Raw genomic sequence first — 22332 nt, forward strand, 5'->3', positions numbered from 1 at the left:
CCACCACTGATCCACGCGGCACCCCACTAGATACCGCCTGCCAACCTGAAAAAGATCTGTTTATCCCTACTCTCTGTTTTCAGTCCATTAACCAATCCTCTATCCATGCTACTATATTACCTCCAACCCCATGAGCCCTAATCTTGTGTAATAACCTTTTATGTGGCACCTTATCAAATGCCTTTTGGAAATCCAAATATACTACATCCACTGGTTCCCCTCTATCTACCCTGCTAGTTACATCCTCAAAAAACTCTAATAAATTTGTCAAACACGATTTCCTTTTCATAAAACCATGTTGACTCTGCCTAATCATGTTATGATTTTCTAAGTGACTTGATACCACTTCCTTAACAATGGATTCCAGCATTTTCCCGATGACTGATGTAGCTTTCAAAAACTCTTATAATAATGTGTCCGTGACTACACAAACCTCTCTGGGTCCAGGTATATTGTGTATCAGTAAAACAGTCCGTGACTACACAAACCACTCTGGGTACAGGTATACTGTGTATCAGCAAAACAGTCCGTGACTACACAAACCACTCTGGGTACAGGTATATTGTGTATCAGTAAAACAGTCTGTGACTACACAAACCACTCTGGGTCCAGGTATATTGTGTATCAGTAAAACAGTCCGTGACTACACAAACCACTCTGGGTACAGGTATATTGTGTATCAGTAAAACAGTCTGTGACTACACAAACCACTCTGGGTCCAGGTATATTGTGTATCAGTAAAACAGTCTGTGACTACACAAACCACTCTGGGTACAGGTATATTGTGTATCAGTAAAACAGTCCGTGACTACACAAACCACTCTGGGTACAGGTATATTGTGTATCAGTAAAACAGTCTGTGACTACACAAACCACTCTGGGTCCAGGTATATTGTGTATCAGTAAAACAGTCCGAGACTACACAAACCACTCTGGGTACAGGTATATTGTGTATCAGTAAAACAGTCCATGACTACACAAACCGCTCTGGGTCCAGGTATATTGTGTATCAGTAAAACAGTCCATGACTACACAAACCACTCTGGGTCCAGGTATATTGTGTATCAGTAAAACAGTCCGTGACTACACAAACCACTCTGGGTACAGGTATATTGTGTATCAGTAAAACAGTCCGTGACTACACAAACCACTCTGGGTCCAGGTATATTGTGTATCAGTAAAACAGTCCGTGACTACACAAACCACTCTGGGTCCAGGTATATTGTGTATCAGTAAAACAGTCCATGACTACACAAACCACTCTGGGTACAGGTATATTGTGTATCAGTAAAACAGTCTGTGACTACACAAACCACTCTGGGTACAGGTATATTGTGTATCAGTAAAACAGTCCGTGACTACACAAACCACTCTGGGTACAGGTATATTGTGTATCAGTAAAACAGTCCATGACTACACAAACCACTCTGGGTCCAGGTATATTGTGTATCAGTAAAACAGTCCGTGACTACACAAACCACTCTGGGTCCAGGTATATTGTGTATCAGTAAAACAGTCCGTGACTACACAAACCACTCTGGGTCCAGGTATATTGTGTATCAGTAAAACAGTCCGTGACTACACAAACCACTCTGTGTACAGGTATATTGTGTATCAATAAAACAGGTTTATTAAGCATTAAACATCCGGTACAAAGAAGTAGTACTTAACAAGAAGATAGTCACAGTCTGTCCGTTCAAACCGCGGCGTTCCTTCCGAGTGTCTGCGGCGCAAGTCTCCTGATGTATCTTGCTGTGTTCCGTTGACCCATGCGCGCTTCCTTGTGATCTTGCTGTGTTCTGTTGACCGAAGCTCCTATCAATCTCTGGTTACACGGTGCGCTGCTTTCGATGTTCAAAACCTGTATCTTTATACCCTTTTCCCATCTCGTTTTGCCGACGTGGCAGTAATTAACCCTCTAACACCTGGTAAAAAGTCTTGCTCCCTCGTTACCCACCTTATGACCTTGTTTGATCCTTCTGACTTTTTCTCCATGTATAACAAAGTTACCTTATCTCAGATCTTCACTTTTCACAGAACACTTCCTAGAATGTTGACAAAACAGTCTGTCCATCCAATAGCTGGACCAATGAAGGATGTCTCCAACTCTTATCTATCTCTCTAGATTTTATCTCTTTAAGCATAATATTGCTGAATCCCTCGTCTCCATAAACTTAGCACAACATTCTATTACTTCAGTAATTTTAAACAGAGGTTTTTAGTCAGGTTGGCATTATCCCATCCTGCTTTGCTCTCAGCCATTCTCCATTTTATACAGGCTTTTAGGATCTTAACATACAATTTCACATATTATAGTTATATTAGAATGGTTATCGAATCTTAATAATGTTTACTAAATCCTACAGGTACACCCTATCCTACATATCCCCACCTTGAGGGCGAGGCATTTGCCGACCCCTCAAAACTAAAATCTTACAAATGGATTATTTTTCTTCCGTTTGTGTAACTCTAACATGTTCTGGGCTGTGAGCATATTTAAATGTGATTGGGCATTGGACTTTAGGTGTTTCAGGTAGCAGGTGTAGAATAGTAAGCACATCATTACTACAAGTTGGGATATGACCAGTACATGGGAAATTATCCTAATCCAATGAGGAATTTCCATGTTTGTCCCTATGTTGTCTTATTAGTCCTAACAACTTTTGACTCCCTACCTTGTGACATTTGTGTTTAACTGGGTAGATCTCAAACAAACTTCTGATCTTACATAGTTCAAAGTTTTACTACATGGGTTACATATCTCAAATACAAAATCATTACAAGTTGGAGAACAACCAGAGCGTGTGAAATAATACGAGCCTAAGGGCATGCTGATGTATTTAGCCCAATATCCCACCAGTGTGTGTTGTCCCTTATGCTTTCAATTTCAATATCTATTCTCCAGTTGTCTTGCTCCAAAACATAAAAAATGCTTTAGGGAGGAGTTCAGTCGTATCATGAGCTCACTGAAACCCTCAACCAATAGGGGAATGTCGGGTCTGAATTGTGCCACATAACTGTGCAGCTCGTACTTAAAAACGTGTTGGTTGATGGGACAGGTCCTGTTAGACCCGTAAAGCATGGTAGTTGTGGTGGTAGTGACACAGGAGGCACCACCAAAATCACCTCATACTGGAATCGTACTGGTTTTCCCCACGCTCTGTTACCCACAAAACACAATTATTACAGTCACAGTTAAATTCAGTCTTACAATCATTTCAAGCGACATTACAGTTTCACATCTACTTCCTCATCTTCCAAGTCGAGATCCTTTCTCCCTTCCGTTTTTCAAAATAGCGGCCACGGGATCTTTTACACCCACCTGAGAGGGCAGACGGGGCAGTGGTTTAACGTCGCATCCGAAAGATGGCACCTCTGACAGGGCAGCTCTCCCTCAGTACTGCCCTGGAGTGTCAGCCTAGATTACATGCTCAAGTCTCCAGAGTGGGACTCAAACCCACAACCTTCTGACTCTAGAGGTGAGAGTGTCGCCCACTGAGCCGAGGCTGACCCCTCTTAAACTCCAGCCTAGTTACTGGGATTATTATCAGTGTCTTCAAACCGCCCCCGCCCCCGACCCCGTAATTGCCATTATTAACACAGAACAGTCCTTCATGTGATTGACAGCAGAATGGGACCAGTGCCCTCAGGTGTGAACTCGCTGGTGTCTCAGCAGGTGAGATGAACTGGTGAATCCCTTTTCACACACTGAGCAGGGAAACGGCTTCTTCCCGGTGTGGGTGCGCTGGTGTTTCAGAAGATCGGAGGAGCGCGTAAACCTCTTCCCGCAGTGAGAGCAGCTGAATGGCCTCTCCCCGGTGTGGTTGCGTCGATGCATCTCCAGGCCCTAGGAGCATTTGAAACTCTTGTCGCAGTCGGAACATTTAAACGGCCTCTCGTCAGTGTGAACCAGCTGGTGTTCCCGCAGAGAGTTGGAACGTGTGAATCCTTTCCCGCACTCGGAGCAGGAGAACGGCCTCTCGTCAGTGTGAACTCGCTGGTGCAGCCGCAGAGAGGAGGGACGAGTGAATCCTTTCCCGCACTCGGAGCAGGAGAACGGCCTCTCGTCAGTGTGAACTCGCTGGTGCAGCCGCAGAGAGGAGGGACGAGTGAATCCTTTCCCGCACTCGGGGCAGGTGAACGGCCTCTCGTCAGTGTGAACTCGCTGGTGTTCCCGCAGAGAGGAGGGTTGAGTGAATCCTTTCCCGCACTCGGAGCAGGAGAACGGCCTTTCGTCAGTGTGAAGTCGCTGGTGTATCAGCAGAGAGTCGGAACGTGTGAATCCTTTCCCGCACTCGGAGCAGGAGAATGGCCTCTCGTCAGTGTGCCCACGTTCGTGTACCAGCAGAGTGTGGGACTGGACAAATCCCTTCCCGCACACGGAGCAGGTGAACGGCCTCTCGTCAGTGTGAACTCGCTGGTACTGTATCAGTTCGCTGGATCTTCTGAAGCCCTTCTCGCAGTCAGAGCACTGAAAAGGTCTCTCATCGGTGTGAACATGCTCGTCTATCAACAGGTGGAAAGACTGGTTAAACCTCTTTTCACAGTGAGAGCAGGTGAACGGCTTCTCCCCGGTGTCAACTCGCCGGTGTCTCAGCAGGGTGGATTGTTGAGTGAATCCCTTCCCGCACACGGAGCAGGTGAACGGCCATTTCATGGAGTGACTGCGTTGATGAGTCTCCAGCTCGGAAAGGCAACTGAATCCCTTCCCGGATTCCCGACATTTGCACGAATTCTCCTCGCTTTGGTTACACTTGTGCCTCCCCAGGCTGAACCTTCAGTTGAATCCACATCCACACACAAGACACGTGTGCAGTTTGCCCGCACTCTGACTGCTGCGTTCCGCTTCCATATGTCGATGATATTCAGGTCCTGATGAATCGAGTGACTCTGTCAGATCTTCGTGTGAAGTTTGCGTTAAGCTGCCCGTCTGCAATTCCTCCCCTTGCAAGAGACAGTAAAACAGGTTTATATAAGTAATTAATGTAAATACAGGAGAGAAAGTAAAGAAAGACTGGCCTTTATACAGCGCCTTTCACGACCAACGGTTTTACAGCCAATGAAGTACTTTTTGAAGTGTAGTCGCTGTTGTAATGTGGGAAACACTGCAGCCAATTTGCATGATAAATAATGGCCAGGACACCGGGGATAACTCTCCTGCCCTTCCTCGAAATAGTGGGATCTTTTATGTCCACCTGAACGTCTCTTCCGAAAGACGGCCCTCTGACAGTGCGGCGCTGCCTCAGTACTGCCCCTCCGACAGTGAAGCGCTCCCTCAGTACTGCCCTTCCGACAGTGCGGGGCTCCCTCAGTGCTGCCCCTCTGACAGTGCGGGGCTCCCTCAGTACTGCCACTCCGACAGTGCGGCGCTCCCTCGGTACTGCCCCACCGACAGTGCGGCGCTCCCTCAGTACTGCCCCTGACAGTCCAGCGCTCCCTCAGTACTGCCCCTCCGACAGTGCAGCGCTCCCTCAGTGCTGCCCCCCGACACTGCGGCGCTCCATCAGTACTGCCCCTCCGACAGTGCGGCGCTACCTCAGTACTGCCCCTCCGACAGTGCAGCACTCTCTCAATACTGACCCTCCGACAGTGTGGCTCTCCTTCAGTACTGACCCTCCCACAGTGCGGCGCGCCCTCAGTACTGCCCCTCTGACAGGGCACCGCCCCTCCGACAGTGCGGCGCTCCTTCGGCACTGCCCCGGAGCGTCAGCCTAGGTTAATGTGCTCAAGTCCCTGGAGTGGGGACTTTGAACCCACAACTTTCTGACTGAGAGACGAGGGTGCTCCCAACTGAGCCACTGGCTGGCTCTCAAGGTCTTTCACATCCTTGCTAAAGTGCGGTGGCTGGGGGAATTGTCACAGTCCCTTTAATCAGAAGAACACACGAGACGGGGGAGGGAGTCCCTTTAAATATGGAAGGGGTGGGTGCCCCTTTAAATGTGGAGGGGGGGTGTCCCTATAAATGTCGAGGGGGTGGGTGTCCCTTTAAATGTGGAGCGGGTGGGTGACCCTTTAAATGTGGATGGGCTGGGTGTCCCTTTAAATGTAGAGAGGCGGGGCTGCGCATGCTCATTCGGCTCCACCACAACACGAGGCTGCAAGGTGTCGGGGAACATAGGGTCTAATGAGAGGGAGGAACTGAATGAAATCAGTATTTGTAGGGAAATGGTGTTAGGGAAATTGATGGGATTGAAGGCCGATAAATCCCCAGGGCCTGATCATCTACATCCTAGGGTACTTAAGGAAGTGGCCCTAGAAATAGTAGATGCATTGCTGGTCATCTTCCAAAATTCGATAGACTCTGGAACAGTACCCATGGATTGGAGGGTAGCTAATTTAACCCCACTATTCAAAAAAGGTGGTGGAGAGAAAACAGGGAATTACAGACCGGTAAGCCTGACATCGGTAGTGGGGAAATTGCTAGAGTCCATTATAAAAGATGTAATAGCAGAGCACTTGGGGAAAAAAGTGACCGGATCGGTCAAAGTCAACATGGATTTACAAAAGGTAAATCATGCTTGACTAATCTACTGGAATTTTTTGAGGATGTAACTGGGAAAATAGATAAGGGAGAACCAGTGGATGTGGTGTATTTGGACTTTCAGAAGGCTTTCGATAAGGTCCCACATAAGAGATTAGCGTGTAAAGTTAAGGCACATGGGATTGGGGGCAAGGCACTGACTTGGATAGAGAACTGGTTGGCAGACAGGAAGCAAAGAGTTGGAATAAATGGCTCTTTTTCCGAGTGGCAGGCAGTGACGAGTGGGGTACCGCAGGGATCGGTCCGAGGATATAGATTATCAGGCCCTGGGGATTTATCGGCCTTCAATCCCATCAATTTCCCTAACACCATTTCCCTACAAATACTGATTTCTATCAGTTCCTCCATTTCATTAGACCCTATGTTCCCCGACATCTTTGGGAGGTTATTTGTGTCCTCCTTTGTGAAGACAGAACCAAAGTATGTATTTAGGACCAGGACCAGTGCAAGATAGATTAAGGCAATACTCAGTACAACTAAATCAGGAGGTACAAGCACTAAATAAAGAAGTAAGGAACCAACAACAGATTAAAGATCTAGAAAGGCAGAATGCTGGACTTAAACCAGACAAGTTGCCCAGAATCGGTCAACAAGTAATGACGCAAGTTATCGCAAGAAAGGGAATGGGGCCCGTTGGATGGGGCCATGTACTGTATTAATGACAAGTGATACGTACGTTTGTCTACAGGGACCGATGGGTATGCAATGGAAGCAATGGACCCAGGTGAAACCATTTAAAACTAAAACCCCCCATTCTACGCTCTCCTCTCGGGGAAAGAGCTCGGAAGACGACCAGACCTCTGTTTAAATTACAGATAAACATGGATCCAGTCGACCCTTTATATCAGAGGGTCCGTCTCGGGGAGAAGCAGCTCTCCCGATTTACCCTTACACTTGAGAACTCATTTTTAATGTGGAAGCAAGTCATCCTCGGTTCCGAGGGACTGCCTAAGAAAGAAGATATAATTGGAGTAAGATTTCTTTACACCTGTACTCAAATCCTCTTGTAATGAAGGCCAGCATACCATTTGCCTTCTTAACTGCCTTTCACGACCACCGGACGTCCCAAAGCAGTTTACAGCCAATGAAGTACTTTTGAAGTGTAATCACTGTTGTAATGTGGGAAACGCGGCAGCCAATTTGCGCACAGCAAGCTCCCACAAACAGCAATGTGATAATGACCAGATAATGTTTTTTCATCATGTTGATTGAGGGATAAATATTGGGCTCAAAACACCGGGGATAACTTCTTCAACACAGCACCACGGGATCTTTTACATCCACCTGAGGGGGCAGACGGGGGCCTCGGTTTAACGTCTCATCCGTAGGACGGCACCTCCGACAGTGCGGCGCTCCTTCATTACTGTCCCTCCGACAGTGCGGCACTCCCGCAGCACTGCCCCTCCGATGGAGCAGCGCTCCCTGAGCACTGACCCTCCGACAATGGCAGGGGGTTGGGAACCTGAGCAGGGAGACAGAGGAAAGGAAAACAGGGATAAAAGCAAAAGATAGGAAGGAGAAAAACAAAAGTGGCAGTCAGAGAAATCAAAGGTTTAAATCAAACATGGCCACAGTAAATAATAATTCTAATAGGTCTAAGAGCGTTAAAAAAACAAGCCTGAAGGTTTTGTGTCTTAATGCGAGGAGCATTTGTAATAAGGTGGATGAATTGGCTGCGCAAATAGAGGTAAACGAATATGATTTGGTTCGGATTACGGAAACGTGGCTCGAGGATGGCCAAGACTGGGAACTCAACATCCAGGGGTATTCGATATTCAGGAAAGATAGGCAAAAAGGAAAGGGAGGTGGGGTAGCATTACTGGTTAAAGAAGGGATTAATACAATTGTAATGAAGGATATTAGCTCTGATGATGTGGAATCTGTATGGGTAGAATTGAGAAATGCTAAGGGGACAAAAACATTAGTGGGAGTGGTATATAGACCTCCAAACAGTAAGGCGGAGGTTGGGGATGGCATTAAAAGGGAAATTAAAGAAACGTGCAATAAGGGCACAGCAGTCATCTTGGGTGACTTTAATCTACATATAGATTGGGCCAACCAAATTAGTAACAATACAGTGGAGGAGGAATTCCTGGAGTGTTTACGGGATGGTTTCCTGGACCAATATGTCGAGGAACCAACCAGAGATCAGGCCATCTTAGACTGGGTATTATGTAATGAGAAAGGATTAATTAGCAATCTTGTTGTACGAGGCCCCTTGGGTCGGAGCGATCATAATATGATTGAATTCTTCATTAAGATGGAGAATGAAGTAGTTGACTCAGAGACAAGGGTCCTCAATTTAAATAAAGGAAACTACGATGGTCTGAGGAGTGAGTTGGGTAGGATTGAGCGGGGAATGGCGCTCAAAGGGTTGACGGTGGAGAGGCAATGGCAAACATTCAAAGACCGAATGGATGAGCTACAGAATTTGTTCATCCCAGTTTGGCATAAAAATAAAACAAAAAAGGTGACTCAACCATGGCTAACAAGGGAAATTAGGGATAGCATAAGATCCAAGGAGAGGACATATAAATTGGCTAGAAAAAGCAATAAACCTGAGGATTGGGAGCAGTTTAGGATTCAACAAAGGAGGACAAAGGGATTAATTAAGAAAGGGAAAATAGAATGAGAGTAAGCTAGCACGGAACATAAAAACTGACTGTAAAAGCTTTTATAGATATGTGAAGAGAAAAAGATTGGTGAAGTCAAGTGTAGGTCCCTTGCAGTCAGAATCAGGGGAATTTATAATGGAAAACAAGGAAATGGCAGACCAACTAAATACATACTTTGGTTCTGCCTTCACAAAGGAGGACACAAATAACCTCCCCAGAGATGCCGGGGAACATAGGGTCTGATGAAAGGGAGGAACTGAAAGAAATCAGTATTTGTAGAGAAATGGTGTTAGGAACATTGATGGGACTGAAGGCCGATAAATCCCCAGGGCCTGATGGTCTGCATCCCAGGGTAATTAAGGAAGTGGCCCTAGAGATAGTAGATGCATTGCTGGTCATCTTCCAGAACTCGATAGATTCTGGAACGGTACCCATGGATTGGAGGGTAGCTAATGTTACCCCACTATTCAAAAATGTTGGTAGAGAAAAAGCGGGGAATTATAGACCGGTAAGCCTGACATTGGTAGTGGGGAAAATGCTACAGTCTATTATAAAAGATGTAACAGCAGAGCACTTGGAAAGCAGTGACAGGATCGGACAAAGTCAACATGGATTTACAAAAGGTAAGTCATGCTTGACTAATCTACTGGAGTTTTTTGAGGATGTAACTGGTAGGGTGGATGGGGGAGAACCAGTGGATGTGGTGTATTTGGACTTTCAGAAGACTTTCGATAAGGTCCCACATAAGAGATTAGCGTGCAAAATTAAGGCACATGGGATTGGGGGCAAGGTATTGACTTGGATAGAGAACTGGTTGGCGGACAGAAAGCAAAGAGTTGGAATAAATGGGTCGTTTTCCGAGTGGCAGGCAGTGACGAGTGGGGTACCGCAGGGATCGGTCCTAGGACCCCAGCTGTTCGCGATATATATTAATGATCTGGATGAGGGAATTGGATGTAATATCTCCAAATTTGCAGACGACACAAAGCTGGGTGGGAAGGTATGCTGTGAGGAGGATGTCATGAATCTCCAGTACGATTTGGACAGTTTGGGTGATTGGGCAGAAACATGGCAGATGCACTATAATGTGGATAAATGTGACGTTATCCACTTTGGTGGCAAAAACAGGAAGGCAGATTATTATTTGAATGGCAATAGATTGGGAGAAGGGGAAGTGCAAAGAGACCTGGGTGTTCTTGTGCACCAGTTGCTGAAGGTAAGCATGCAGGTGCAGCAGGCGGTTAAGGCGGCAAATGGTATGTTGGCCTTCGTAGCAAGAGGGTTCGAGTACAAGAACAAGAATGTCTTGCTACAGTTGTACAGGGCCTTGGTGAGACCGCACGTTGAGTATTGTGTGCAGTTTTGGTCACCTTACCTGAGGAAGGACGTTCTTGCCATGGAAGGAGTGCAGCGAAGATTCACCAGGCTGATACCTGGGATGGCAGGAATGACGTATGAGGAGAGATTGTGTCAATTGGGCTTATACTCACTGGAGTTTAGAAGATCGAGAGGGGATTTCATCAAAACCTATAAAATTCTGTCAGGTCTGGACAGACTAGATGCAGGAAGGATGTTTCTGATGGCCGGGGAGTCCAGAACCAGGGGTCATAGACTAAGGATAAGGGGTAAGCCATTTAGGACTGAAATGAGGAGGAATTTCTTCACCCAGAGAGTGGTGAACCTGTGGAATTCTCTGCCACAGAGAGCGGTGGAGGCCAGTTCATTAAATATATTCAAGAAAGAGTTGGATATATTTCTTGAGGCAAAATGAATCAAGTGATATGGGGAGAAGGCAGGGACAGGGTACTGAATTTGGATGATCAGCCATGATCTCATTGAATGGCGGAGCAGGCTCGAAGGGCCGAATGGCCTACTGCTACCTTCTATACTTCTATGTTTCTATGTTTAATGCGGCGCTCCCTCAGTACTGACCCTCCGACAGTGTGGCGCTCCCTCAGTATTGGCCCTCCGACAGTGTGGCACTCCCTCAGTACTGCCCCTCCGACAGTGCAGCACTCCCTCAGCACTGCCCCTCCAACAGTGCGGCACTCCCTCAGTACTGCCCCTCCGACAGTGCGGCGCTCCCTCAGTATTCCCCCTCCGACAGTGCGGCGCTCCCTCAGCACTGCCCCTCCGACAGTGCGGCGCTCCCTCAGTATTCCCCCTCCGACAGTGTGGCGCTCCCTCAGTACTGCCCCTCCGACAGTGCAGCGCTCCCTCAGTACTGCCCCTCCGACAGTGCGGCGCTCCCTCAGTACTGCCCCTCCAACAGTGTGGCGCTCCCTCAGTACTGCCCCTCCAACAGTGTGGCGCTCCCTCAGTACTGGCCCTCCGACAGTGTGGCGCTCCCTCAGTACTGGCCCTCCGACAGTGCGGCGGTCCCTCAGCACATAAGAACATAAGAAGTAGGAACAGGAGTAGGCCGTACGGCCCCTCGGGCCTGCTCCGCCATTCAATCGGATCACGGCTGATCCGAATCTAGACTCACATCCACTTCCCTGCCCTCTCCCCGTAACCCCTAATTCCCTTATCTGCTAGGAAACTGTCTATCTCAATTTTAAATTTATTTAATGTTGCAGCTTCCACAGCTCTCTGGGGTAGCAAATTCCATAGATTTACTACCCTCTGAGTGAAGAAGTTTCTCCTCATCTCAGTTTTGAAAGGGCAGCCCCTTATTCTAAGATTATGCCCCCTAGTTCTAGTCTCACCCATCAGTGGAAACATCCTCACCGCATCCACCCGATCAAGCCCCCTCACAATCTTATGTTTCGATAAGATCGCCTCTCATTCTTCTGAACTCCAATGAGTCGAGTCCCAACCTACTCAACCTTTCCTCATACGTCAACCCCCTCATCTCCGGAATCAACCGAGTGAACCTTCTCTGAACCGCCTCGAGAGCAAGTATATCTTTTCTTAAATATGGAAACCAAAACTGCATGCAGTATTCCAGGTGTGGCCTCACCAATACCCTGTATAACTGCAGCAAGACTTCCCTGTTTTTATACTCCATCCCCCTTGCAATAAAAGCCAAGATTCCATTGGCCTTCCTGATCACCTGCTGCACCTGCATACTAACCTTCTGTGTTTCATGCACCAGGACCCCCAGATCCCTTTGTACTGTAGTACTTTGCAGTTTCTCTCCATTTAGATAATAACTTGCTCTTTGATTTTTTCTGCCAAAGTGCATAACCTCACACTTTCCAACATTATATTGCATCTGCCAAATCTCTGCCCACTCACTTAGCCTGTCTATGTCCTTTTGCAGGTTTTTTATGTCCTCCTCACTCACTGCTTTCCCTCCCATCTTTGTATCGTCGGCAAACTTGGATATGTTGCACTCGGTCCCTTCCTCCAAATCGTTAATATAGATTGTAAAGAGTTGGGGTCCCAGCACTAACCCCTGCGGAACACCACTAGTTACTGATTGCCAGCCCGAGAACGAACCATTTATCCCAACTCTTTGTTTTCTGTTAGATAGCCAATCTTCCACCCATGCCAGTATATTACCCCCAATCCTGTGATTATTTATCTTATGCAGTAATTTTTTGTGTGGCACCTTGTCGAATGTCTTTTGGAAGTCCAAATACACTACATCCACTGGTTCCCCTTTATCCACCCTGTATGTTACATCCTCAAAGATTTCAAGCAAATTTGTCAAACATGATTCCCCTTCGCACAGCACTGGAGTGTCAGCCTCGCTTTATATGCTCAAGTCCCTGGAGCGGGATTTGAACCCACAACCTTCGGACTCTGCTATCCACTGAGCCACAGCTGACTCCAGTCTTTTACACAGTTTCATCATAACTTCCTTGCTTTTGCACTCTACGCCTCTCCTAAAGCAGGGGAGTTATGATGAATTCTTACAGTTTTTTTTTTGCAGAGTGACCAAGGCTGTGTGTAGGAAACAATTGTGCATTTGAAAGCAGCTTGTATTGTGAAGCTTGTGCCCCTTTGCCAGGCCCGCTGCCTGCGGCCCCTCTCCCAGATTCCAGCCCCAGCTCTGTGCTGACTGAGCTGCTCTCACCTGGGGACAGCGCGTCACAATCGGCCCCAGCGCACCTGAGCTGGAGAGGAGGCCCCGCCCCCTTGCCGCGCCGCCATTGGTTGGAGGACCAGGCCGCCCAGTTCAGTCCTTCCAACTCAGCCCTCTTCCTATTGGTCAGCGCTCCCGTCAGTCAGAATCACATTGCTCCGGCTCACTCCGCCACCGTGCGTGACTCAATCCGCTCCGTTCGGCGTCCGCGGAGGTGCCGCCCGCCCGACTCTCAGGTTTGGTTTTTCTCGTATTTTACTTTATAATCTCGCTCTCCGCTCCGCCCCTCACCTCGATTTAAATCGATTCCCCAACACTTGACTTTACCCCGGCCGCTGATTCCGCCTCTTGCCCGGGACCGGCCTTCCAGCTGCTCCCTGGAGGCCCCGCGCAGGCGCACTGGCAGGGGAAGGGAGGGCGATTGACAGGTGACGATTGATAGAAGCGCCTGCCTGCGCTGTGATTGGTGCAGGGGAAGGGAAGTGGGCGTGTCCGGTGTCAGGCCCCACGTGGGGGAGTCAAAGGCTGGCTGGAGCGCATGCGCAGCCCGCCTCGCACCGTTGGGAAGCTTTTCAAATATTTTTTTTTGAGAAACAAATTGAAAACAGTCATTAATGCCCCCAACCTCCTCCCCTCTAAAGTGCGATTATTATTGTTCTTGTTCTTCCTCATTTGTGTTGGGTGTCTTCTTTTTACCTTGCGGTGGTGTGCGCCGATCCAACCGACCCCTGGTCGTTGCGTGCTGACGTCAGCGCGTAAGCGGAGGGGGGTTGATTGACGCGAGGCGCCCGCCAATCAGGAGCGTGGAAAACGCTGGGAGGACCGGGCGGGCTGACGGTCCTCCAACCAATGGCGGGACCGCGGTGGGCTGCAGGCCGCTTTCCTGCTTTCATTGTCTGCAGGAGCTGTTAAAGGGAAGGGAAGGAGGAGGAGGAGGAGGAAAAAACCCAGCTTGTGAGTGTTTATTCCTTTGCATTACCTTTATTGCAAGGTTATTCATCAACTGCATTCATTTAAAAATAAGTGAACCTTTTCTCTTTTCGACTTTTATCCAGAACAAAGAGCCCTGGTGCTGTGAACATTTTGGTGGGCAGCCACTTTTAAAGGGACAAAGACCAGCATTCTTCCTCCCCTCTCTCTCGCTCTCTCTTGTGAGTATTTGTGGGGGGGTGAGTCAAAGGGGACTGCGGCCCCTTTTCAACAAAAACAATTGCTTGGCCATTTAAAGGGGAATGGGTGCCCCCCCCAGGTATTTAAAGGGGCAGTATAATGTGGATAAATATGAGGTTATCCACTTTGGTGGCAAAAACAGGAAGGCAGATTATTATTTGAACGGCAATAGATTGGGAGAAGGGGAAGTGCTACGAGACCTGGGTGTCCTTGTGCACCAGTTGCTGAAGGTAAGCATGCAGGTGCAGCAGGCGGTTAAGAAGGCAAATGGTATGTTGGCCTTCGTTGCGAGAGGGTTTGAGTACAGGAACAAGGATGTCTTGTTGCAGTTGTACAGGGCCTTGGTGAGACCACACCTTGAGTATTGTGTGCAGTTTTGGTCGCCTTATCTGAGGAAGGATGTTCTTGCCATGAAAGGAGTGCAGCGAAGATTCACCAGGCTGATACCTGGGATGGCAGGAATGATGTATGAGGAGAGATTGGGTCGATTGGGCTTGTACTTGCTGGAGTTTAGAAGAATGAGAGGGGATCTCATTGAAACTTATAAAATTCTAACAGGACTACACAGACTAGATGCAGGAAGGATGTTCCCGATGGTCAGGGAGTCCAGAACCAGGGGTCATAGTCTAAGGATAAGGGGGAAAGCCATTTAGGACAGAGATGAGGAGGAATGTCTTCACCCAGAGAGTGGTGAACCTGTGGAATTCTCTACCACAGAAGGCAGTGGAGGCCAATTCATTAAATATATTCAAGAAGGAGTTGGATATATTTCTTAAGGCTAAAGGGAGAAGGCAGGGACAGGGTACTGAATTTGGATGATCAGCCATGATCTCATTAAATGGCGGAGCAGGCTCGAGGGGCCGAATGCTCCTATCTTCTATGTTTCTATGTTCAGCCTCAGACAAATGTTAGGGAGAGGGATGGAGTCAGTGGCTAGGGAACGGAGTTTGTGGGGTGTCTGTCCCTTTAACTACAATTCATAGAATTATAGAAATTTACAGCACAGAAGGAGGCCATTCGGCCCATCTTGTTTCCTGCCGGCCGACAAAGAGCTATCCTCCCTAATCCCACTTTCCAGCACTTGGTCCGTAGCCTTGTAGGTTACGGCACTTCAAGTACATATCCAAGTACTTTTTAAATGTGATGAGGGTCTCTGCCTCTACCACCCTTTCAGGCAGTGAGTTCCAGACCCCCACCACCCTCTGGGTGAAAACATTTCCCCTCAAATCCCCTCTAAACCTCCGACTAATTACTTTAAATCTGTGCCCCCTGGTTATTGACCTGTCTGCTGAGGGAAATAGGTCCTCCCTATCCACTCTCTCTGCCCCTCATAATTTTATACCCCTCAATCAGGTCTCCCCTCAGCCTCCTCTGTTCCAAAGAAAACAACCTCAGCCTCTCCAATCTTTCCTTGTAGCTAAAATTCTCCAGCCCAGGCAACATCCTCGTAAATCTCCCGTCTCGAGCAGTCACATCTTTCCTGCAATGGGGCGACCAGAACTGCACACAGCACTCCAGCGGTGACCTAACTGGTGTTTTTGTACAGTTCAAGCACAACCTCCCTGCTCTTACACGATACAGAAATAGAGAGGCACTGACATATGAGGAGAGATTGGGTCGATTGGGCTTATACTCGCTGGAGTTCAGAAGAATGAGGGGATCTCATTGAAACTTATAAAATTCTAACAGGACTAGACAGACTAGAAGCAGGAAGGATGTTCCCGATGACCGGGGAGTCCAGAACCAGGGGTCACAGTTTAAAGATAAGGGGTAAGCCATTTAGGACAGAGATGAGGAGGAATTTCTTCACCCAGAGAGTGGTGAACCTGTGGAATTCTCTACCACAGAAGGCAGTAGAGGCCAATTCATTAAATATATTCAAGAAGGAGTTGGATATATTTCTTAAGGCTAAAGGGATATGGAGAGAAAGCAGGGACAGGTTACTGAATTTGGATGATCAGCCATGATCGCATTGAATGGCGGAGCAGGCTCGAGGGGTCGAATGACCTACTCCTGCTCCTATCTTCTATGTTTCTATGTTTCCCTCACTGATCGTGGCTCTTCACCAACACCGACTTTATAAAGAAAGCCCTGTGCGGCAGCCTGGAGCTCAGGGGCCCAGCGCGCAGGCGCGGGAGAGGATGATTGACAGGGGCCCAGGGTGTGTGCTGAGGATGCGCGGTGCGGGCCGGGCGCTTGTGGAGCAGGAGAGGGCGGGGCCATGGGGCGCTGCGTGGTGTCAGCCACAACTCAGCGCGGCGGCTGGAGCGCTTTCTGGAGCGTGGGGGCTTGTGGGAATTGCAGCCGCCATTACTGTTGATCCTTTCAACCAACCTGTGCAGCAGCTGGGGCCTGAAAATCAGCTTCACTACCCCTGGGCTGGGAAAGGGGGACATGAGACAACATTCTCCCTCTTACCACTTTCTACACTCCTTTTACAGGGTTTTAGAAATGGAGCATTTACAGACAGGAAGCTCAGACCAAACATCACGTCAGGATCTGACAGAGTCGCTCAATTCATCAGGACCTGAATATCATCGGCCTTTGCACATGGAAGGAGAGAGCAGCGATCGCAGCACAGACAAACCGCACACGTGTTCCATGTGTGGACTCGGATTCAGCCGATCGCCTGACCTGGCGAGACACATGCTCCGTCACACCGGGGAGAAACCGGGTAAAGGTGGGGACAGCGGGAAGGGATTCAGTTCCCCGTCTACATCAGAAGTTCATCCGCACAGTCACCCTGGGGACAGTCCGTTCACCTGCTCCGTGTGTGGGAAGGGATTCACTTGCACATCCCACCTGCTGAGACACCAGAGAGTTCACACTGATAAGAGACCGTTTCAATGTTCCGACTGTGGGAAGAGCTTCAAATTCTCCAGGGATCTGAAGGAACACCAGCTTGTCCACACTGATGAAAGACCGTTTACATGTTCCAACTGTGGGAAGAGTTTTAAAAGCTCCAGGGTTCTGACCAGTCACCAGCGAGTTCACACCGGGGAGAGGCCATTTCCCTGCTCTGTGTGTGGGAAGGGATTCACTGATTCATCTACCCTGCTGACACACCAGCTTGTTCACACTGATGAGAAACCATTTAAATGTTCCGACTGTGGGAAGAGCTTTAAATGCCCCAGGGATCTGAAGGATCACCAGCTTGTTCACACCGATGAGAGACCGTTTACATGTTCTGACTGTGGGAAGAGTTTTAAAAGCTCCGGGGCTCTGACCAAACACCAGCGAGTTCACACCGGGGCGAGGCCATTTCCCTGCTCTGTGTGTGGGAAGGGATTCACTGATTCATCTAACTTGCTGACACACCAGCTTGTTCACACTGATGAGAGACCCTTTAAATGTTCTGACTGTGGGAAGAGCTTTAAAAGATCCGGGGCTCTGACTACACACCAGCTTGTTCACACTGATGAGAGGCCGTTTACATGTTCTGACTGTGGGAAGAGCTTTAAATACTCCCGGGACCTGAAGCAACACCAGCTTGTTCACACAGATCAGAGACCGTTTACATGTTCTGACTGTGGTAAGAGTTTTAAACGCTCCAGGGCTCTGACCAGACACCAGCAAGTTCACACTGGGGAGAGGCCATTTCCCTGCTCTGTGTGTGGGAAGGGATTCTTGCAGTCCACCAACCTGCTGGCACACAAGCTTGTTCACACTGATGAGAGAGCGTTTACATGTTCTGACTGTGGGAAGAGCTTTAAAAGCTCCAATGACCTGCTGAGACACCAGCGAGTTCACATTGTTCTGTAGCGCAGGGCCCTGCAGACAGCTGGGGTGACATGAACGTGGAATGGATGAATGTTTTATAAATTCTTGTACTGCTGTTTAAACTCTCAATCTGTTGTGCTGATGATTCCCTTGATTTGACTGTTAATGTTATTTTTGTTTTTCTCCTTATCACAGGCAATTGCCTATTAAAAGTCAACCATCACAACCAATAAAACATGTAACATAACAAAAAAAGTTTATAGAGTCATAGTTATACAGCACAGAAAGAGGCCCATCGTGTCTGCGCCGACCATCAATCCCTGTCCAGTCTAATCCCATTTTCCAGCATTTGGTCCATAGCCTTGTATGCTATGGCATTTCAAGTGCTCATCCAAATGCTTCTTGAATGTTGTGAGGGTTCCTGCCTCTACCACCCTTTCAGGCAGTGAGTTCCAGATTCCAACCATCCTCTGGGTGAAAAAGTTCCTCCTCAAATCCCCTCTAAATCTCCTGCCCCTTACCTTGAATCTATGCCCCCTTGTTATTGACCCCCCTACTAAGGGGAAAAGTTCCTCTTTATCTACCCTATCTATGCCCCTCATCATTTTGTACACCTCAATCAGGTCCCCCCTCAGCCTTCTTTGCTCCAAGGAAAACAACCCCAGCCTGTTTAGTCTTTCTTCATAGCTGAGGCGCTCCATCCCAGGTAACATCCTGGTGAATCTTCTCTGCACCCTCTCCAAAGCAATCACATCCTTCCTATAGTGAGGCGACCAGAACTGCACACAGTACTCCAGCTGTGGCCTCACCAGCATTTTGTACAGCTCCATCATAACCTCCCTGCTCTTATATTCTATGCCTCGGCTAATGAAGGCAAGTATCCCATATGCCTTTTTAACCACCTTATCTACCTGTTCCGCTGCCTTCAGAGATCTATGTACATGTACACCAAGGTCCCTCTGACCCTCTGTACTTCCTAGGGTCCTACCACTCATTGTGTATTCCCTTGCCTTATTTGTCCGTCCAAAATGCATCACCTCGCACTTTTCAGGGTTAAATTCCATTTGCCACTTTTCCGCCCATCTGACCAACCCGTTTATATCGTCCTGTAGCATGAGGCTTTCCTCCTCGCAATTTACCACCCCACCAATTTTCGTGGCATCCGCGAACTTACTGATCATACCTTTTACATTCTCATCCAAATCATTTATGTAGATCACAAACAGCAAGGGACCCAGCACCGATCCCTGAGGTACCCCACTGGACACAGGCTTCCAGTCACAAAGGCAACCTTCGACCATCACCCTCTGCCTCCTGCCACTCAGCCATTTAAGGATCCAACGCGCCAAGGCACCCTGGATCCCATGGGCTCTTACCTTCTTGACCAGTCTCCTATGCGGGACTTTGTCAAAAGCTTTGCTGAAGTCCATGTAAACCACATCCACAGCATTTCCCTCATCCACACACCTAGTCACCCCCTCGAAAAATTCAATCAGATTGGTCAGGCATGATTTACCCATGACAAAGCCATGCTGACTATCCCCGATTAATCCTTGCCTCTCCAAGTGGAGACTAATTTTGTCCCTCAGAATTTTTTCCAATAATTTCCCTACCACAGATGTTGGGCTCACTGGCCTGTAATTCCCTGGTTTATCCCTGCTACCCTTCTTGTATAATGGTACTACGTTAGCTGTTCTCCAGTCCTCTGGTACATCCCCTGTGGCCAGAGAGGTTCTGAAAATTTGTGTCAGAGCCCCTGCAATCTCCTCCTTTGCCTCATACAGCAGCCTGGGATACATCTCGTCCAGGCCTGGGGATTTATCCACTTTTTGGCCTGCTAAAACCGCTAGTACCTCCTCCCTCTCGATGCTAATATGTTCAAGTATGTCACAGTCCCCTTGCCTGATTTCTATGTCTACATCGTCTTTCTCCATAGTGAACACAGATGCAAAAAATTCATTTAAAACCCCGCCTACATCATCTGGCTCTACACACAGATTGCCACTTTGGTCCCTAATGGGCCCTACCCTTTCCCTGGTTATCCTCTTTCCCTTAATATACTTATAAAACATATTAGGATTTTCCTTTATTTTGCTCGCCAGTGTTATTTCATGGCCCCTCCTCGCCCTCCTAATTTCTTTTTTAAGTATGCCCCTGCACTTTTTATACTCCTCTAGGGCTTCCTCCGTCTTTAGTCTTTTGTAACTGCCAAAAGCCCCCCTTTTTTCCCTAATGCATTTTTGTATATCCCTTGTCATCCAAGGTTCCCTTTGCTTGTTGGTCCCACCCTTGACCTTTACAGGAACATGTTGGCGTTCTACTCTCTCTATTTCCCTTCTGAAAGTCTCCCACTGTTTTGATGTGGATTTTCCCATAAGTAGCTGCTCCCAGTCCACTTTGGCCAGATCCTGCCTTATCATATTAAAATCGGCCTTCCCCCAATTTAGAACCCTTATTTCCAGGCCGTCTTTGTCTTTTTCCATGACCACCTTAAATCTCACCGAATTATGGTCACTGTCGCCAAAATGCTCTCCTACAGACACTTCCACCACTTGCCCGGCTACATTCCCTAGAATTAGGTCCAGTACCGCCCCCTCTCTTGTAGGACTTTCTACATGTTGGCTCAAAAAGCTCTCCTGGATGCACTTTAAGAATTCTGCACCCTCTAAGCCTTTCACACTCTGACTATCCCAATTAATATTGGGGAAGTTGAAATCCCCCACTATTATTACTCTATTATTTTCGCACTTCTCTGAGATTTGCCTACATATCTGTTCCTCTATCTCCCCCTGACTGTTTGGGGGCCTATAGTACACTCCCAGCAAAGTGCTTGCCCCCTTTTTGTTTTTAAGTTCTACCCATATGGCCTCATTAGAGGAACCCGCTAATATATCATCCCTCCTTACAGCAGTAATTGACTCCTTAATTAATATTGCAACACCCCCTCCCCTTTTACACCCCCCTCTGTCTCGCCTGAAGATTCTATACCCCGGAATATTGAGCTGCCAGTCCTGACCCTCCCTCAACCATGTCTCCGTGATAGCAACAATGTCGTACTCCCATGTGTTCAACAACAACTTCAGTTCATCCACCTTATTTGCAAGACTCCTTGCATTAAAATAAATGCCTTCCAGCCTTGCCATATTCCCTTTTGCCTTCACATATTTGCTCTGCCTTCCCAGCTGACTTGTTTTTTCCTCTGTATTTGGCTGTAAATCACCCCCTACTATAGCTCCACTCTGTACCCCATCCCCCTGCCAAGTTAGTTTAAACCCCCCCCCAGCAGTGCTAACAAACCTCCCCGCAAGGATATTGGTCCCCCTCTGGTTCAGGTGTAAACCGTCCGACTTGTACAAGTCCCACCTTTCCCAGAAGCAGACCCAGTGATCCAGGAAACTAAAGCCCTCCCCCCTGCACATCCCTTTAGCCACGCATTCATCTGTTCTATCTTCCTATTTCTATACTCACTAGCACGTGGCACCGGGAGTAATCCAGAGATTACAACCTTTGAGGTCCTGCTCTTTAATCTTCTACCTAGCTCCCTAAATTCTTGCTGCAGGACCTCATCCCTCTTTTTACCTATGTGGACCACGACCTCTGGCTGTTCGCCCTCCCCCTCCAGAATGCCCTGCAGCCGCTCAGTGACATCCTTGACCCTGGCACCAGGGAGGCAACAAACCATCCTGGATTCACGTCTACGACCACAGAAACGCCTATCTGTTCCCCTTACTATAGAATCCCCTACCACTATTGCTCTCCCACTCTTTTTCCCCCCTTCCTGGGCAGCAGGAGCACCCCCAGTGCCAGGAAGTTGGCTGCTGCTGCCTTCCCCTGGTGAGTCATCCCCCTCAACAGTATCCAAAGCGGTATACTTGTTTGAGAGGGGAATGGTCACGGGTCTCCTGCTCTACCTGCCTGCTTCTATTACTCCGCCTCGTGGTCACCCATTTCCTTTCTTCCTGTGCAGCCCTTACCTGCGGTGTGACCAACTCACTAAATGTGTTATCCACGTCCCTCTCAGCATCGTGAATGCTCCACAACCCATCCACCCGCAGCTCCAGCGCCTCAATGCGGTCTGCTAGTAGCTGCAGCTGGATGCATTTCTGGCACACGTGGACATCAGGGGCACCGGCAGTGTCCCTGAATTCCCACATAGAGCAAGAGGAGAATAACACGGGGCTGGGCTCTCCTGGCATGACTTACCCTTTAATTAATTTTAATTAATTCACTATCACCAATTAAAGATATCTCTA

The 22332-nt window shown here is 48.2% G+C and overlaps 2 protein-coding genes across 3 annotated transcripts in view; one reads left to right on the forward strand and one right to left on the reverse strand.

Annotated features, from left to right (window-relative positions):
* Positions 1 to 1607: 1607 nt before the first annotated feature.
* LOC147083619 (uncharacterized) overlaps positions 1608 to 22332 on the reverse strand; it is a 38385-nt gene continuing 17660 nt past the window's right edge. Inside the window, exons 3-4 of the mRNA XM_085980158.1 lie at positions 13886 to 14094; positions 1608 to 4944 (exon numbers count right to left, since the gene is read on the reverse strand). Coding sequence (XP_085836284.1) covers positions 3848 to 4657 — 810 coding nt within the window. The 5' untranslated portion in view covers positions 4658 to 4944; positions 13886 to 14094 and the 3' untranslated portion in view covers positions 1608 to 3847. The remainder of the gene's footprint in view (positions 4945 to 13885; positions 14095 to 22332) is intronic.
* LOC147083620 (uncharacterized) lies at positions 13368 to 21772 on the forward strand. 2 transcript variants are annotated; one of them, XM_085980156.1, is made up of 3 exons: positions 13368 to 13425; positions 14245 to 14340; positions 16801 to 21772. In XM_085980156.1, the coding sequence occupies exon 3, from the start codon at positions 16811 to 16813 to the stop codon at positions 18119 to 18121; it is 1311 nt and encodes a 436-aa protein (XP_085836282.1). In that variant the 5' UTR covers positions 13368 to 13425; positions 14245 to 14340; positions 16801 to 16810; the 3' UTR covers positions 18122 to 21772. The 2 variants fall into 2 exon arrangements, with proteins under 2 accessions (XP_085836282.1, XP_085836281.1); XM_085980155.1 differs by lacking the exon at positions 13368 to 13425 and adding an exon at positions 14056 to 14143.

This window comes from Somniosus microcephalus, unplaced genomic scaffold (genome assembly GCF_052327205.1).
Source record: "Somniosus microcephalus isolate GS21.2 unplaced genomic scaffold, FLI_Smic_1.0 scaffold58, whole genome shotgun sequence".
Lineage (NCBI taxonomy): Eukaryota > Metazoa > Chordata > Chondrichthyes > Squaliformes > Somniosidae > Somniosus > Somniosus microcephalus.

Bases quoted from the DNA above. Each gene is read 5' to 3' on its own strand.
- LOC147083620 (XM_085980156.1), top strand. From the start codon at position 16,811: ATGGAGCATTTACAGACAGGAAGCTCAGACCAAACATCACGTCAGGAT.